The sequence below is a fragment of the Chanos chanos genome, chromosome 4, assembly GCF_902362185.1.
Source record: "Chanos chanos chromosome 4, fChaCha1.1, whole genome shotgun sequence".
NCBI lineage: Eukaryota > Metazoa > Chordata > Actinopteri > Gonorynchiformes > Chanidae > Chanos > Chanos chanos.
Genome location: NC_044498.1, coordinates 11,717,565 through 11,737,210, shown reverse-complemented (window position 1 = coordinate 11,737,210; position 19,646 = coordinate 11,717,565). Strand labels below are relative to the sequence as shown.

Sequence of the window (19,646 nt, the reverse complement as noted above, 5' to 3'; positions counted from 1 at the left end):
GTCCTCATCTTCATCCCCCTCCTTGTAATAATAATAATTATTATTAGTAGTAGTAGTAGTAGTAGTAGTAATAGTTGTAGTGCTAGTAGTCGTAGTAGTAGTAGTCGTAGTAGTAGTAGTAGTAGTAGTAGTAGTACTATTATTATAACCCTACTTTCTTAAAAGATTGACAGTGAGGTAGATCAACTAGAGCCCCCTCCTCCATATAGCATGATAACTTGCTATGATTATATTGTTCAGACATTGCACTCTCTCCCACACAATCTGCTGCCATATCCTCAGCTGTACATCGCCTCAAATGCCACACTCCGCAAATGAGGGGGATAATTAGGTGCCCCTCTCTAATCCTGCGCTCCTCTACCCCCTTGGATGCGTTCACCTTTTCTCATTTCTTCTCTCTGTTTGCTCCAGGCTTTTTTTAACACCTCTAGATTAGCCTGCTGTTCCTCTACCATGACGCGTGCACCCCTCTCTCACACATGTCTCACATCTCTCTTTCCTTCTTCTCTAATCCTTGATGACTAGGTTTCATTCAGTATGACTCAAACGTAGAAGTTGTCATCAGCTGCTGAAACATTTTAGCTGAAGATGGTCCGTTCGGGGTCTGTTCTGACTTGGATAACCAGCTCAAAGTTTAAGGTCCCCAACTGAGTGATGACAAGAAGAAGATGTGGCAGAGCTGGTTCGGGCCTATGTGTAAAATCACACATCACTGGAGTCATAATACAGTTTGTGTCATAGCTTGGCACTTCTGAGCTGGGATAAAAAGCAGTGTCTGTGATGTAAGATATGCAAGAGAGCTCTGTAAAAATTCGTCTCACAGACAAAAAGAGCTGTTTCTTCTCAAATTCATTAGGGTAAAGTGTTTTCTTCATCATATTGTGTTCTTCTTTTTCCAGAGCTTGCATTTTTATGTGAGAGCATGGATTCATATAGTATTGAACAAACAGGCCACGTATACCGTCATGTAGTAGGATTCTTGTCAGTATGGTTCGGTCCTGGTGGAGTTTATACAGCCTGTATTAAAACAAGGGGGCTTCACCTATCATTTGTACATATAACACATAAGAGCCATGTAATGTAAGACCTGTGTGATGTAAGAGCTTTATAAGTAAGCACCCTTTATGCATATGTGCATTTATTGACATGTAATTAAGATATGTACATGCATGTATATGGGATACGTATGTATATGTACATATATATTGCAGGTAAACAAGGTCTATTTATCATAGGTCAAATCAGAATGTCTCATATTCCCACACGTACCAATTTTCAGTGGTTATGTGCGCAATTCTGTGTTGCTCATGCTTTTTGTTTGTTTGTTTGGTTGGGTTTTTTTAAGCTAAGAAGCATATGGCATGTGGAGAGTGTGTGTGGGTACATATAAGTCGAGGTAGAAGAAGAAGCACAAACTCAGTGGACTTACCTTGGAGAATATCTGTGTTGACTCAGCATGGTGTCATATAGGGCTACGTTTTGTGATTCCAACTCCTATTTGAAATGTGCAAAAAAGAGAATTTCACAGGAGGATATAACAAAAGATAACAAACATTTTATATATTATAAAAATGTACAGTTAAAACAATGTTTTGCATTGTACTGCTATCAGTACTTGCAAAATGAAACACGCTCAACAAAATCTTGATTTCAAAAGCTTCACTATTTTATTTAAGACTATGTGAAAAACGCAGAAGGTTTTAAAAACTCATTATTACAATTGAGAGACTCAGTCATGTGGCCCCAGGACCCAGTCTGGTGTGGGACTAACAGCAGTTTTGGTTTATTATGCTGACACGTTTGTGAATGCTCCCTGCTTCACTATGGCACTGGCTGGCAGCCCTGTTTTTTGGAGACTTGCCAAGAATCAGTAAGGGAAAAAAGTGATAAATGGGACAGCCATGCCTATGCAGAAACACACACACACACACACACACACACACACACACACACACACACACACTAAAACAGACATACACACACGCACACACACACACACACACACACACACACACACACAGAGGCACACACACAGAAGCACATACACTTTTAAGAGACCGTTAAATAAGTAATAATAGACAGATAGATTGATAGATGGATAGATAGATAGATAGATAGATAGATAGATAGATAGATAGATAGATAGATAGATAGATAGATAGATAGATAGAGAGACGCTTCAACATCACCACCTACTGGCCAAAAAAGGACAATTGTATGCTATTAGACTTTTTTGGTGAGAGGAATTTGAAATTGCTGAAAATGACTTTTATATGACCAGTTCACACAAAATGAGGGATGCTTTGGACTCTCTTAGAATATACCTGTTCAGCTGCATTTTCTTTTCAGGAGAGTAAATTGTCTTATAAACATGGTGTGTCACAGTAAGAATGAAAATGCTATCTGTATTAAAATGTACATTTGCAAAGTGCGCCCCTGGTTATTCTCATAATGTAAACTAACAGTTCTGAAGAGCACAGGAAGTAAAAGCACTTTTTACTTTTACTTTTAAAAGTAAAAGTAAAAGCACACACTGCTGTGACAATTACAGTAAAGCTGCACACACACACACACACACACACACAAACACACAGCACAGAGACAGACACAGACACACACACACACACATACAAATAAATATTAAATAAAAGAGGGATAGAGATGAGTAGGAGTTTACATCTGTGTTTTCACTTTTCAAAGAAAGTTTAATGTACATGGAATTCCATGTGGTGTAAAGTCTTCACACATTAATACTCAAACGAATATATGCATGCATACACATCCACCCACAGACACTCTCTCTCTCTCTCTCTCTCTCTCTCTCTCTCTCTCTCTCTCTCCCTCTCTTTCTCTCATTTTCTCTGTCATATGTTTATTGCTTACAATCCTTACTTGTCTATTCTGGTGTCTTCTTTGGTTTTCTATTTTCTCAGCCTCTTGCTACCCCACATACACAACCGCATGTACACCATACACATACGCTGCTAATGAGAGGAGCTATCAGTTATTCTTAACCTCCTCCCTCTCTCACTTTTCCCTCCTCCCACCGCTTTTCTCTTTCAATCCCTGTCGCTCCATCATTACTGGGGAGGCTAGGGGGTGGGGTACAAGTTGAAGCACCATCTGTTGAAGCAAAGGTTGATGAGGGAGGATCCATCAAAGAGCAGGCACACACTGTTGTGACAATTACAGTAAAGCTGCACACACCCTCCCACACACACACACACACACGCACAGAGACAGACAGACACACACACACACTCACACACACACACACACACACACACACACACACACACACACACACACACACAGTCCTTTAACATTTTGTGTCACGCACCAACAATACATTTTTGTTTATTGTTTATTTGTTATCGTGTTACTTCAACCAATTTGTTTTCCCTCTACATTTCATTGCAGTTTGTTGGTTAATTTATGAAAACTGTCTGCTCAATTCTTGACCCTGAAAAAGCAGTCAATATCACAATTATAAATATTTAATGTTTTCACTAAATATTGATATAATGAGATGGTGACTAATGGTTTCTGTGTGCTGCTAGGTAGATAATTAGCAATCACTTGTCATGTTATTGTGTAATACAAACGATTTACCACAAGATGGCGAGCTGTTGAAAGACTTCAGATGTCTCAGTATTGAAATTTTCATCTCACTCTCTTGCCCCAGCATGTCCAGGTATCTTGGACCGAGGGTTTTCAACCTTTTTCAACAAACCCTTGACACACACACACACACACACACACTTTGTCTAGGTTTGAACTCAATCCAACAGAAAACACCTAAATGTGTATCAGATAAAACCGAAAATGAATAGGTGTTGTCTAGTAATGATCAGACAGGAAAAACTGATCCAAATTGTCTGTATCATATAAAAAGGAATTATCTAGAGGATCAACGTTAACCACATCCAGGGTTTCAGATGCACGGCAATCAATCACCATCTTGTATTTTATATCATTTGGCTGATAATAAATCGAATCTTTAAAATCCTCACTTTATCTCTGTCTTCAGATCATGTCTGCTCACAGTATATTACTTCTCTTCCTTCATTAAAGATTCCCCACTTCATTAATCATACTTCAAGAAATGAGTGACATAAAACCAATCACAGCGCAAAGGGGGGGTGGATTCTACTTTTTTTTTTTTTTTTTTTAGAATATTATCTTGGTCGATCTTCATGCTCATAATTATTCCTTGAAGAATTATGGTTCCTTTGAGGGGTCAGTCATGACCTTTGGCCAAAGAGCGAAGCTGACCTCCTTACACGCTAGAAATGATACATGGCCCTCACAACAGTTCTAACATCCCGGGTCTTGGCCAAAGCCGGGAGACAGTGACACCGGGCAGCCATGCTAATCCTCTTTGCTTTCACAAAGCGTTTATAGTTTGATGCTCAGAAAGAGATAGAGAGAGAGAGAGAGAGAGAGAGAGAGAGAGAAAAAATAGAGGGAGATAGAAAATGGAAAGGCTGGTTAATGATTTACTAATTTGATAATCATTAATTATTCGCTAATGATTAAACAGGTCATTGATCATCATAAATTGATTACTTCTTTCAGTCTCTGCGGTAATTAAATGGAAATGAAGTTGGTCCCCACTCTGTTATATGTTTGAGTTTGAAATCTGTCTTTGAATGAATGAGTGTCAAATGGCTTGCACTGAGCACTGATGAACACATAGAGTCAAGATTCTCTGTGAGAATGCATTCAGTGTGTAGTCTAACTGAAAATATTGACTGGTTCAGTCCAATATAAATCCCCTATGGACAGCATTGGAACACAAATATGAAATTTCATCTAGAATGAGGGAGTTACCAATCCTCACATAGTTCTACATTGCCTGCACGTTTACTGTGCTCATCACCAAATATATCAGAGACAAAAAAAATTGCATTGCTGCTGAGGGAAATGCGTTTCTCTTATGAAACTCAAGCTTCTTCCTTCATCAAACTAACAGGAAGTGCTCTTGTGGGAGGTGTTAAGAGGCTTCCTGTTCAAATGAATTCCAGAAAATAAAATCAGATAATGTAATATCTGAAAGCTTTTTGGTCAGTCATCCGCTTCCTGTTTATATGTGGCAAATGGAGGTTGTAGTAATCACTATATGACCAAATGATCAATACATAAACATGGCTAATATCAATCCAAGCAGACATTTAAATAATAAAAATGCATCATAAAAATGCATAATAATATATTTTATTTTTATTTGTGTGGTGCTTTCTTGTAATAATATGAGTAATTGAGGGAAAAGATACTGAAAGAGGACAAATAAAACACTAACAGACAGAAAGATCAGAAAGGTTCCTGCAGTCACCAGACAACATTCAGCCAAGCTCATTTAACATTCTCTCCTTTTGTATGTGTGCCCAGTCACCTTGTGTTAAGTTACATGGTATAGTATTTCATTGGCTTAAATAATTATGACTAAATAGTTAGAATGAATTCGGAATAATGCAAAGAGTATTACATACATAATTATCTATGACAAAATAGGTCAGAACTAAAAGAAAAAAAAAAAAAGAAAAAGAAAAAAGAAAGAAAAAATGCAGTTGTGCACAGGCTGGGCTGACCTTTCACCCAGTGAGGATTCCCCTCATCCCTTAAGTCTGTCTATCAGTGTTTAGGCGGGGACCTGATACGGCCGTGAAAGCGTGATCCTTATGATCAGAGATGCGTGTGAGAAACATGATGCTTTAAAAGCGGCATCTCCATCTGTGCCGCTGTTAACTCTGGCAATGCCCCAAGCAGAGGCCTGAACCAGGCTGGTGGGGATGGGGATGGGGGGGGGGGGGGCCCTTGTGGCTCTATAGTTCTACTTTATTTATTTATTTATTTATTTTATTACTTTACTTGATTTTACTCTCCCTTTCAGGAGGCAGAGATCTGGGAGGGTGTGTGTGTGTGTGTGTTTTTTTTTGTCCTACCTATTCCCGAGGATCAAAACAGGACTGTTGAGTGCTGAGGGAAGTGGTGCTGTCCCTTCTGGCATTTCCTCTATGTGTGACACAGTGTGCTGCAAGGCTCGGGAGAAACCAGGCCCCCAAACTGGTATGTGAGTAATGTGTAATACTATACTTCTCTCATTCCCCTCCACCAGCCCCCCTCCTCTCCAGTTCTGCGTGTGCGTGTGTCTATGTGTGTGTGTGTGTGTGTGTGTGTCTGTGTGTGTGTGTGTGTGTGTGTGTGTGTGTGTGTGTGTGTGTGTGTGTGTGTGTGCGTGCACGCGCGAGCATCCCACCATTCACTCCCCCGTCTGACCACCCACTCTGTCTGGTAGAGGCTCCATTTCCGGCCCTTTTCCTGTTCTGCCTCAGACAACACTGTACTGATAGAACCCCAGGCCCAGGCTTAACACACACACACTTAATCAGATAGAGATTTTATCTGAACACTGCATTCTAGCCCAGCATTCAAATGTCAGCTCAACATTTATAAAACAAAGGCCTCCAGCTAAATAGGTGAGGGAATGGGTTACTGATACACTCACTAATAATAGGCCACACCGGTGGTAGTAGTTATGGTCGGAAACAGAGAAATAATCTTTAAACCCCATAAGGTTAGGATTACAGAGAGAGAGAGAGAGAGAGAGAGAGAGAGAGAGAGAAACAAAACTCCTTTTTGTCAGATATGACTGCGCTAAACCTAAATTATTTTAAATTTCTGGGTTTTGATTGTTTTGATTTTCTTACCATTTGTGAGGCAAACCATTGCCCCAGTAAGCTGGCTTTACATGAACAGTTGGTTGTATTTACATTAATAAACATGATTTTATATGAGACTAATACTCACGTTTCTTCCTTTTTAATTTTCCCTGGTCTATGCAGCATCTCCAACTCAGGGCCACGAGTGGACTCCCTCTGTATGTGTATTTGAGAGGGGGTGGGGGGGGGAGAAGGGGTATTCCAGGAATGTGAAGAAAATGTCCAGATCATGTTACAGGAAGGGACCCCGGAAAGACACCAAAGGGGAAACAAGGCTTACACTCCAACATACCTGAGGGCTTTGATCTGTAAGACAGAGCCATTTAAATGCCAATACTTTGAGCAAATCTACAGCTAACTGTTATATCTCTCAATATAGAATAAATGATAAGCTTTTAATGAAGTAGAGTCACATGGCGAGGTAATAGTTATATAGTGTTTTTTTTTTTAAAGAATTTGAAACCTTCTTGAGGTTTTTGGGTTTTGGGTGGGTCTTTCGTTAAGGTGATGGAGAATGTGTTTGTGAGTGTGTGTGTGTGTGTGTGTGTGTGTGTGTGTGCATCTTTGTTGCTCTGTGGGCAGATAAGAGCGATGGAGGGCGTGGTGTAGCCCGTTCATGCATTAGGCAGAATGAGTTATGAGACACAGACAGTAAGTCAGAATCACAGAGAATAAGACTTACGTGATATTCACATAACCTTTTAAACTAAAATACAGATTTGGAAATGACAAAAAAAAATCATGCATTAAAAAATTGCAATAAATAAATAAATAAACTGTAACATCTAAAAATTATTTAAAAGCAAAAAAAAAAAAAAAAAAAAAAGCATGCGCGTGCATTTGTACTTTAAATATACTCTTTCAGAAAAAAGAGACCTGTATGTCCTTAAATGTCCTTCAGCAGCATTGTCAACGAGCATCACCAACTGCTTTTTTTTTTTTTTTTTGATGACGGAGTGTGCGTTCTTCGCTGTAAATGAACTGAAATGCCTAGCTCCGTGGACTCCACATGGCTTAACAACTGCTCAAATAGAGCCTTTGGATCCACCATTAAAGCTCATGTATATTTAATGCCATAGAGCAGAATATAGCATTGGGAGAATCCCTCAAAGTCACTGGTCTGTACGTCACACAATAAAAACCGTAGCATGACACATAAAGATAAAAAGAAGGGAGAGAAAAAAAAAATAAGAGAGAGAGATATGTGTGCGTTAATCTTTGACGATGACTGTGCGTACGATGCACTCCACTATACACTTTCAGCCTGTAAATGAGTGAATGAAAGGCCCAGGCTTAGAGAAGGATTTAATGAAGGGACATATGGTTAATTTTCCCATGTTGAATAATGGATGAGGCACAATGTTAAGACTCATGTTTTTACTGCCGGTATGAATGATATGCCCTGTTTTACAGCCTTGCCCCAAAGTAGAGAGATCCGGACACACTTTTCTATTGATCGTATTGATTTTAGGAACATGTTTAAAAAGCTAAATTTGGAGACAAAGCAAAAGCTCAGACCCCTTCTACTGTACTAGAGCTTGGAAAACACCTAGCAACTAAAACGCTGAGCATCCGCTCAGTTTTGTAATATTGAAAAAAAAAAAAAAAAAAAAAGCGCATGTCTGCTTGAGCAACACAGGAAGCAGGCACTTTTTGAGTTTATTTTTAATGGTGTAGCGCGTGTCTGCTCTGAAGATCACGCTCACTCGCAGTAAACATGATGCCAAACTGCAGACTTTAAAGCACGTACAATGAGGGGTGGATATGGATGTTCAAACTGTCCAGGCTTTACTACAGAATGGTTCTCCATGATTTAGCTCACCGCTTCATCTGTTGCCTGTCTTTTCTAATGTTACTATGCTTACCATTCACTGAATAGCTCCAACAAAGGTGTCATGGGGAATAGATGCACGTATCATAACTAGACGTTTAAAACACCTTTACAATGTCAAAGCTCATGTGCATAAGTGGGCTCTCCCACTCAGGTTTCAGAAGAGATGGAAAGTGATTAAATTTGGGTTTTGTGTACTTTTCATGCAATAAAGCTTTCAGCATTTTGAGAGGTGGAGTGTGAGAAAAGAGAGAAGGGGAGAGAGAGAGAGAGAGAGAGAGAGAGAGAGAGAGAGAGAATATAGCCATTTTCACATATGCACTACAGACTACGTTTGCATGTATTTACATGTGTATGTGAATGTATGCGTGTGTGTGTATGTTTAGTTATGAATCATTGCGGGGTCTGACGTCGGCATGGAAATGGCATTACAAACTTTAACATTTGCTGAAGGAGAAGTGTGTGAAGCTTTCAGTCTGTAGGTTCAGTACTTCATGAAGTATCTATTAATTCCACTCCTATTAGATCATTCTCACCTCTGGAAATGTTGTACCTGTTGTTTTATAAGCCTCATTAACGTCTTATAGAAAACCAATGACTGGTGTGTGATTACATGAACAAAGGATGCAAAAACGAAGTCTGGGCTGGAAAAAAAACTGCCACAATGTTTACTCTGAAAGTTTGGATTGTTGCCTGGCAACAGCATCAGTTCACGCACCCTGGCCCAGCTCTGTTCTGCATTTCTGTGAGTGAAAAAGAGAGAGTGAAAGAGAGAAAGAGAGAAAGAGAGAGAGAGAGAGAGAGAGAGAGAGAGAGAGAGAGAGAGAGAGAGAAGCGGGGGGAGAGAAGGTCTGTAAAAAATGTCCTGGCACATGACCTTTGGCCAGGAAATGACTGAATAGCTGGGAGGCAATAACTGCTCTGTGTGTGTGTGTGTGTGTCTGTGTGTGTGTGTGTGTGTGTGTGTGTGTTTAAGTGTGATTGTGAATGTATAAGTGCAATGAAAAATTGAATCTGAATAAAAGGAAGGTACAAACCCATCACTAAAGAGACGAGATGAAAAAAAGTCTTCAATGCAAAAGGCCTTGCAGAGGAAGCAAGAGACCAAACAAAAAAAGACGGTAATTATGAAGGGTGCAGGATAAAAACAAAGTGCAAAAAGCAAATAAGAAGTTCTGCCAGAAGAGAAACTGTATAAAATTAAAACAACTGGTTCATTTTGAAAATATTTGAATGTTTTTTTCTTTATTATTTAATTTCAGCAAATAAACCTGAAATATGTCTAACCTTTCCACAAGGACTCCACAACAAAAGGCACATGGCAGAAGAAAGAGATGTAAGTGCACAGCCAGCAGATTCACAGGCAGCTTTTCATTCAGCTTTTCACAGAGCACAATCTGAAACCACACTCCCTGTGGTCTCTGAGCCTTTCACTAACTGACCTCTCTCGCTCTCTCACTCTCGCTCTCTCTCTCTCTCTTTCGCCCCCCCCCCCCTTTGTATTTCAGTCAGCTAATTTAATTCAAATCTCAACAATCTCATGCAAGACTCTCACCTGAACTTTATTTCAGGAATGATAGTCCATGAGTGTCAATAACTGTAGTAATACATTTATAAGCCACAAATCACAGCAGCAAATTATAAGCTGTTACAACGAGATCACAGAGACAATGATGATGATGTAACAATTATAGCTAAGCCCCTCCCCTCTGTCTCTGTCCTATGCTCCCACATTGACCTTCTGGTTTTACTCTTTTCACCCTCCAGACCTCAGGCCCTTATTCTTAGTGACCTTTAGTGTTGAGAGTGATGTCGTGTCCATGGCCCCAGAGAAGTAGAAAGTAGAGACAGGGGATTTCTTTTCTCAGAGTCCATACATGCTTGACATGAAGACCCGAAGAGGCTTCTCCGAGAAGATCTCCGATATCGAAAAGCTTGAATGGATGATAATGCCACCTGGCTTTGAAAGTGAAAGAAAATGTCTGTCTCTCTATCAGGATGACTAGGCATAAAATAGAAGTCATAGTTTTGTTTTGTTTTGTCCTCAGAATGAAATTAGAATATTTTTGACTTGCATAGCCTCAAAGTACGGCTGGGTTTTTTTTTTTACATAGTATGCATTTTTTTTTTTTTTAAAGCTTTGACAATAAACATTTAACAAACAATAGTAAAGACACGGTTGTTTTCCAGTGTCATCTGGGTGATGCTTTCCTCAGGAAAGATACATGCCTTTTTGTCACCTGAATTTGGATCACCTAATTTTGATATTCTTATGAGAAGGAAATGGTCATCTGCATAATTACTATCGCTCCACAAAACTCATGTCTTGCGTTCATAAGATAATACATGTAACTGACAAAAAAATAAGTTATGCTACGAAGCCATTTAGGCTGCACATGATGATAAAAATCAATGATGTTATTGCTCTGATAATTATGCAAGTGAAATACTATGAAGCTTCACTGGTCATCTGTTCTTCACAGATCCTCAAGAGCCAACAGTACTGAGCTCTAAACATGTCATGTTCAAAACAGAACAGAAATTACGCCTGGCTAAAAAAAAAAAAAAAAAAAAAAACCCTATTAGAATCAAGAATGTAGAATCCAGAACTAATGGAATCAAGAATAGAATCTTACATGTAGGCATGTAAGACTTGATGGAATGGTAATTACCCCTCCTATTACTTCATTCTCCCATCCCCTCCATCCCAGAGCGTGCATCGGACTGGGATTTCTGTGTGGCCCTGCTCTGACTATTTTCCCCTCCCCCACCTCCTCCACTGCCTTGCTCATGACCATTTGTGCCCCACTAAACTCTGCCCTTCATTGGCCGTGAGCACCGCACATGTTCTGCCTCAGGGACATGGGCTAGCAGGTCCCAGAGATGTGATTAAACTAACAGCACAGCACAGCACAGCGACTCCCCCTCACAAGAGTTTCTGTGAATGATACACGGGATCAATGAAATGCATGCTTGACTTTTGTTCTGCTTTATTTGTCAGTTACTCAGAGGTTTTGAATATTAAATAATCGGTGGCTCATTTGATCAGCTCTGATCCAAACATAGAGGACATATTTGCATTGAGCGTGCAACATTCAATTATTTACACCCGTTACTTAATTTGCATCTATTTCCAAATGAGGTTTAAAAATAATGAATATATGAATATGTTCCTAGTAATCATGCTCTAACCAACACCAAATGAAGAAAGAATTTTCCCTCATAGTGCTTACATTTACATTTAAATTGACAGTTGTACAGTATATGCTCTGTGCTCAGAATTTAAGGATGAAATCCTTCTGCTACAGCTCTAGCATAAATACAGTTAAAGAACACTGAACACCAAAGCTTCAGTCAGTCTTAATAAAAGTAGTGTGAAATGTGATTACAGAAGGACATTATCATATGAATGGATAGATAAGCCTGGCCCCAGGCTCCTCTCCCTGTCTATTATTACAGTCGGCTTTATGACTGTGGTAAGTGAAATTTACCTTTTTTTTGCCACACCAAACACAAAAACACACTTACTACAGAATCTGTCTTTAAAAGGTTATTAATTTTAAATAGCTGCCCTAATTGACTTTGTTCAGTATCGCCAAGAAAGCGTTAATATGCCAAAAGCCCTCGCGTTGAATATTAAACGTCAGGCAAATATGCGGTAAAAAAAAAAAAGAAAAGAAAAATTATCAGAATGGGACAGACCTTACGGCCTGCTGTACATTTCTGTGTATTGTAAATGGGATCTGATGGTTGGTTTGTGGAATGTGTGGTATGCATGTTGGATTAAACCAAAAACATTTCATAGGGGCGATACCTTAAAGTGCCTTCTTGATATGTGTTCATTTGTTTTTATATTCTTCTTCGTTCACGTGCTACTCATATTTCACGTTGTTTATTTACCTCAGAGAAGTTACTATTCGTTCCACGATGATCGATTTGACTGTCTTACGTAATAACAAATGTTTTTGCGGCTTCCGTTTACCCTGTGGATAGACAGCAAAATGGACGTTTACCCAGTAGGTGGGTCTTTGCTGCGGGCAACAGAGCGAAGATCAATGAACCAGACGATTTATCGAAACTGCTCGGACGGCCCTGGGTGGGAATAAACCCCCGATACTGCAATCTTCGGTGAAGAGAGTATTTTAGTGGCAACTCGGACTCATTTTAGTACGGATCAGTAAGAGGGCGATCTAAAGTCTTCAGTACACTTTGCAATGTGGAAGACTGACAACTCTGGCCATAGCAGTAATATCGATTGTATGTTCTCTATCTGAAAATATTTTTGGCTTCACCATTGAATCGGAGGACTAAGGGATTTAAGGATGATCTTTGCAAACACTGCCAACCCAGTGAGGACCCCATATCGAAAACAGGTAAGAAAAACAGACCTATCGCGATGTTAAAACTGCCCGGAAAGTATGTCCCTTACAGTTAGGTATCAGTTGTCCGTCAATTAGATAGGACAGAATTTAGATTGTCCAACCGCTGTTCTGTATGATGTATAAAATATTCCTTCTGCTTATATAGATTAAAAACCAAAATTCACAACAATTAGGCCATACATTATCAGATATAGTACAATAATAAATTTGATCTTAGCAATCATTCTATCCAATAAAAGTTGCGTAGAATTGCAGACTTATAAATAAATTTGCTCTCTTGTCTCTGTCTCTTTAGCTATTATTGTGGCCGCATGTACCCACAGCACGGACGTTAGTCAGTGTGTTTTCACATAAAGAGTATTATTTGTCTACTGTGTGTAGAATGAGTAAAGCGATAGCCCACCGTAGGTAAACGTTGTCCTTTAAGGAGTGTTGTGGTAAACGGATGGACTGTATTGCTAATAGTTAGCTGTTTCATCTCTGTTACTGCAGCCCAGTGTAATACAACAATACTACGGAAATGTTAACTGTTATAATGACGTTATTTTTCCTATCAGGGACATATACGAGCGAGATATGTTTTAGTGCGTCTTAGGATTTATCACCAGGTGACGCGCACAACCAATGTCATTTGATTTGGTATGGCTGTTCCTCCTGAGAGATGATTAGATAGCATTGGGACAATCTAAACATCTTTTTCAAATAGTTGTTTGACTGTGATCGCCAGAAGCCTCAATTAAAGATAATGAATGGAATTTGTGATTCGGGGAGATTAACTCACCTCCTTGGCAACTCCTGCATGCATACTCAAGGGTATGAGTGCAGAAAACCTGAGGGTCATGCATATTCATGAGTTGATAGTAAAGCAGTTGCTAGACTGGAGAAGCCAAGGGTGTGGCCTGTAAGGAGTAAGGGCAGTGGAGGATATTTAGAAGGACAGTGGTTGTTGACAGTATTTTATCCATCAAGTTTCTGGAAAGTTTTTTGTTGTGTCAGAGTGAATATGGAATCAATGATATGACAAGTAAAGACAAAGGGTTTTTTTCACATCATCAAAACGGCAGGCGTGTTCACGAGTAACATCTAAAAGTGCTGCGACTTCATCATGGGTTACAACACCGATATAACAATGGATATGTCTATTGACGCATACACACTCAAATATTTGCATCATAACCCATGTTACATTTTACAGATTGATGAGCACGATGTAGGCTAGCAGAGGTTAATGGGACTCCAGGATTTCACAGTTTACAGAAACCATATGGTCCAAAATGACTGCACCACATAGCTTCTGTCTCAGGGGACACGCCAACGCATGAAAGATGGCTGGGAGACTGAATTTGATCTCTCCCTCTATTGCGCTTTCTCTCTCTCTCTCTCTCTCTCTCTCTCTCTCTCTCTCTCTCTCCCCCTCTCTCTCTCTCTCTCTCTCTCTCACTCTCTTATGTTGACCTATTGGCTTCAGGCTCTCTCTCTCTCTCTCTGTTCCTCTCTCTAACACATACACACATTTTTTCTGCATTTTCTTTTTTTTACCCTCTCACCTTCCTTTTGCACCTTCCCCCTGACAGTTACTTTTTCATTCTTATAGTGCTTATCTCAAGCTTCAAGGGAAAAATAGAACCATGTAAAGATAGACATACTGTATGGACATAGAAGGGGAAAGCAGGAGATAATAGCAAAATGTGATGTCAATAATTTTTCTTATCAAACCCTTCCCCAGTGGACGTCAGGCCAGGTTTGTCCATAGTGTCTTCACTGTCAGTTACCTCATTGGTTAAAGTGTAAGATATCATCTCTGTATCTGTCAATCAGCCTATTGTCAGTCAATATTAGAGCAAAATTGGGGGAAAAAAGAAAAGATTTTTGCCGCAAATCTGTTCAAGCTTCATTCTGTGTGCAATTCAGCGTTATTTGTGTTTTCTCAATGATGACACATATGTTTGTGAGGACATTTCCTGAGTCTTTTGAGTTCTTGGGCTTTTTTCTTGATTACTTTGCAGGCGTTTGTAAGCCCTGGAGACTGTGTTCATATTCACCTGAGTGCACAAGAGTGTGTGTGCTGCTCTTGCAAAAATGGGTCAGTGTGTTAGAGCGCACAATGAGGATGCTTACTCAGCCTCATCAAGCCACATTCAGGTGGCCTTTTTCATGTGATCTCATGTCCTTGCACATACGCCCACACATACACTCTCTCTCTCCCCTCTTACTCTCTCTCTCTCTCTCTCTCTCTCTCTCTCGCTCTCTCTATTTATCTATCTCTATATCTTTCTGTCTTGGTCTCCCTCCCTCTCTTCCTCTCTCTTACTTTGTCTCTCTTTGTCAGAAACGGTTCATTTTTTGGGGGGGTCGTCATATTTTGTTTGGTATTCACAGATAAATGAGAAGCGGTTGTGCGGTACATCTTATACGTGCTGTCTCAGGATCCCTTTTTTTTTTTTTTTTAAACGCTAGATGAAGGATGTTTTATCGGCGGCCATTTTATGTGTGAAGAGAGGGCTTTGTGGAATGGGAGCTGTTTTAATGAATGACTCAGAGACAGGAAGTGACTCAGTGATGTGGGCTGTGGTCTGGCTCTCTCCGAAAATGTGTGCAGTGTCTGGGAGGCCCACACTTCCTCTCTCCCAGCAGTCTCCTACGTCATGTGACTTTTCCCAAAAATTCCTTCCCTTTTCCTCCCACCATGGCTTTTAGCTCTTCTGGGGGAGGATTTCTGGAAGGATACACTGAGTCATTCCAACTTGACCCAAACGTTAATGAATACCATACAGTGACCAAGCCTCCATAAAAGTTTCCAGAGAAATAGTATATTTTTTTTGCCCCACCTTAAATAAAGTCATAAACAAAACATAAAAGGGTTTGGCACCCCACAAGTCTTCCTTTGTTATCCATGTTACCAAAATTAGAGAGGGGATTTTCGGTTGCATCAAGTCATTGTCAGATTCATCTGCAGAGAAATGATGGAGATGTGACATGAGTCCATTTAGAACCTTATAGTGGAAAATGACTGATGCAGATTGAAGCTATAGAGAGCGGTCGTTGAACGAATGAGTTCAGGCACAGCGTGTTCAGCAGATAAGGCCTCGTTTCATCTTTTGTGAATCATGAAGCACAGTTTGGTGAATGAATGGCCTGTTTTGGCACGTGTGTGAACAATCCAGTTTAACGGGATACTGGTAAACTTGAAGCATGCCTTTGGAACGGAGATGTAAACATTCCAGCATACCGGGGCGTTACCCCAGTAGAAAAAGAACGGGGAGGGAGGGGTGGGGGGGTGGCGGCGTGCGGTGACTTTTAGGAGAATGATTTTATGAATATTCTTATGTCAGAGAATGTAGGGTAAGGAGGCTAAAAGGTGGCTCGTTTGTGTAGGGTCACTGCTGTGATATCTCTATTTAGAAACTAAATTGACGTGAAATAGAAAAATAAAAGACTATGAGTAAATGCAGAACATTTTGCCTACTTTTTTAGACCTCGCATAATAACATATCTGTGTGTTAGCAGACTCCAGCTAAATGCGATAAGTGATTCATTTGCTCTGGTCATTATGTCGGTTAACTGCTTTTATGTTGTCATGGCAGCCTCCGCCCTCTCTTCCTATGGCTCCGTCCAGCCCAAGCACCAATAGCAGCACCAATAACAGCAGCAGCAGCAGCAGCAGTACGACTGGCTGGGAGCAACTCAGCAAAACCAACCTCTACATCCGTGGCTTACCCCCAGCAACCACTGATCATGACCTGGTTAAACTCTGCCAGCCGTAAGTACACTCCATCACTGTCAGAGATGAAGAGTAATGTTGATTCTGTCAACCGAATATAGATTTATGATTTATCATTGCCTTAGACGATGTGCTTTATCCAATGTCTGAATTTTGTTGAAACACAGCAGTGTGAGTGATTACTAGCTGCTTTTATTACTCAGAATTTTAGTGTACTTTTATAATTTACTTACAAATTAGTTTTTAGCAAGATACAAAATCCCTGTTTTGCACAATATCATCATCACCAAGCTGTCTGTTGAAATCCATTTATCTTGAGAACATATCTCTTCAGTTGTTCTATCCAAAGAACATTTGGCTCTGATAACAATGTAAGCATTAAGCAACGTAAGTGTGTTAGAGTTGATATACTGTATAAATCTGAGGGCAAGGACTTGTTCAGGCAATGCCATAGGCACAGTTATCCTCCTGTCTTGCACTCAGGCCTTTGGCTACAGGCGTGACTGGTTTACATGGGAAGTCAATTCAACCGTGTTACCCATGACAAATGCAGCTGTTTTCATTCAGCTGTTTCTAAACCGTGTCCTGACATGAACACAGGTTTAACAAGATGTGAAATTAAATTGAGAGGTTAAGCTTTACTGAAAATTTCAGATGTTAACAGTGGATAATTATAAATTGTGATCAGAGGAGTGTTAAGGTAAAAAGGTCAGACTGAGGTTCGTTTTCCCAAACAGCAATCTGGTCCTTGTGGATTGATAAATGAGACTAGTGCGTTGGTTATTCTGCCAAATAAGTAGTAAACAGTTAAAGCAAGAAATCGTCGATGATGCATATTTAAGGGTTTGTAGACAGATATTTAAGGGCTTTTCATGTTGTGTTTTTTCCCCCCCCCCAAAGTTTCCATGTAAAAAATAACCTCAAATCCATGGAGTGATTGGGCTTATATGTGTGTGTGTGTGTGCGTGCATATGCATGGGTGGAGTTGTTACTCCAGCCCCATGTGTGTTTAGATGAAGCATTCCCATCCTGAGTTAACTTTATCCCACCCTGCTTTTGGGAACAGAGCCATTGGCATAGTTATTCCTGAAATTGATTCTGTGAGTCACTTAGCAAGCTCCCATAATCCTCGCGGCTTTGATGGCTTAAGGTTTACTTAAGGTCAGAGGTGCAGTTAGAGGGCAAAAGCCAGAGAACAACGTTCTTGTTTCTTTAATTCCATCTCTTCTCTTTTGGCAGGTATTAAAAAGAATGGTGACATCTGCTTGTCGGTTGATAGTATCTACATCCTCATTATATAAAATAGAGATTTACGTTTGTTAACTGTTAAAGCATTGTCGGAGATGTGTTTTCCTAGTCACTGAGAGGTGTTTTAGCATAGAGGATTTCTCTTAATGTGCTTTGGGAAATCAGGGTGATATTTGCGGAGGGGGTATAAAGCTGAGCAGATCGACTGCTGTTAGCACAGGAAACATAGCCTCTCTAACAACCCAGGGTCAAGGCCAAGGTCATGGGGGCCCCTGTGTGGTACAGTCATGTGATTTCTGTATGAAATGTCATTGGCTCTCGTATTTCCTTTTTTGTCCCAGTATAGGCTATTGAGGAATTTTTGTTGCTGTTTCTTTGCTGAGTTCAGAGAGATTTTTTTTTTTAAATAATGTGCTTTTAATGTTATTCTCTATGTTAAATCAAACCTCTGTTTAGCATAGCCACAGGGATATTCTCCCAAGATACAGATATTTGAATAAAACAGAAAAAAAAAAATATGTTAAGAATTCCCCTAAAAACATACTCGATGATTACAAGCGTGTACTCTCCTAAACAGCTTAAATCAGAATCTAGGTTTGAAATAACATGAAACATATCAATCTTTCAGTCAGTGCCGCTGTCAGACTTCTCATTACTCTTATTGTGTAGATCCTTCAAGAGAAGAAACTATAAATAAATCAGTTGCGGCAGAAATGCGGAGAGATTTTTCTTGCTTTCGTTTCCCCTCCCCTCCGTTTTGCGGGTATTGTCCCTAGAGAAACACACTCACCCTGTTCTCTGCTGGTCTGTCATCCCACATTCTCTCGCTGACGATGGAGGAGTTCCTCTTGTCTGCAGCTGTCTTTCACTCTCCGTCACTCTGTGTATACCTTTATGGCATGGAGCACCTGCAATTTGCCTCGAGCCACATACCTACATTGTCTGAACAGTCAGACTGATATTGCAGATTTAAAGTGTCAAGTGTTTGACCCCCGCAGACATTCTTACCCAGCTGCCCCAAACACTGACTCTCGTGAGCAAAGACTGCCAAGGTGGTTTTAAAGAAAAGCTAAGACGTGAGACCCAGTTTTGCAGCGTAGCCCGGCATGTTCTCAAAGTATATAGCGGCGTAAACGTCAGAACAATGCTGAATAGCCTAAAGCTATGATGCTGATGATACATATTTATTAAGATCAAACGTTTCCAGATGCTAACTCTCTCACTGACTCGTGATTCTCGAAAGTAGCGTGGGGAGGGATGTCTTTAAAGTGAGATTTTTATTTTTTTTTTGCTTTAATAAAAGGTTTCTGGCTGATACTCTCTCAGTCATTTTTAAACTTCTTCTGCCTCATTGTGAACCCCTAAAACACCCCTGGCGTGAAGATCATTCAGTTTCTCATCGCTCTTTGTGTCCCCTGATGGGAGTAATTATGGTTTTGGAGGGTATTTTTCTTTTTTTATGTCACTGATGTGTGAAAGGTTTAAGTGGGCTTTGTTTTTACGCTCACGGATGACTTAGGTTCCTGTGGCATGGTTTCGTGGTTAGGTCACACATATATGGTTTTGCTTTGCCATGTCATTTCACACATAAAAACTCTTTCTTTGATCCACAACTAACCTTAAACACAAACTTGTCTGTTATCTTTCTCTTACAGCTATGGGAAAATTGTATCAACAAAAGCCATCCTGGATAAGACAACAAACAAATGCAAAGGTTTGTGAAGTGTTTCTGATTTCTGTTC

At 40.0% G+C, this 19,646-nt stretch overlaps 1 protein-coding gene across 1 annotated transcript in view; it reads left to right on the top strand.

Moving 5' to 3' along the window:
* Positions 1-12,675: 12,675 nt before the first annotated feature.
* The window catches only part of rbms1a (RNA binding motif, single stranded interacting protein 1a), a 13,152-nt gene continuing 6,181 nt past the window's right edge, over positions 12,676-19,646 (top strand). The window contains exons 1-3 of the mRNA XM_030771046.1: positions 12,676-12,926; positions 16,520-16,695; positions 19,560-19,618. Coding sequence (XP_030626906.1) covers positions 12,876-12,926; positions 16,520-16,695; positions 19,560-19,618 — 286 coding nt within the window. The 5' untranslated portion in view covers positions 12,676-12,875. The remainder of the gene's footprint in view (positions 12,927-16,519; positions 16,696-19,559; positions 19,619-19,646) is intronic.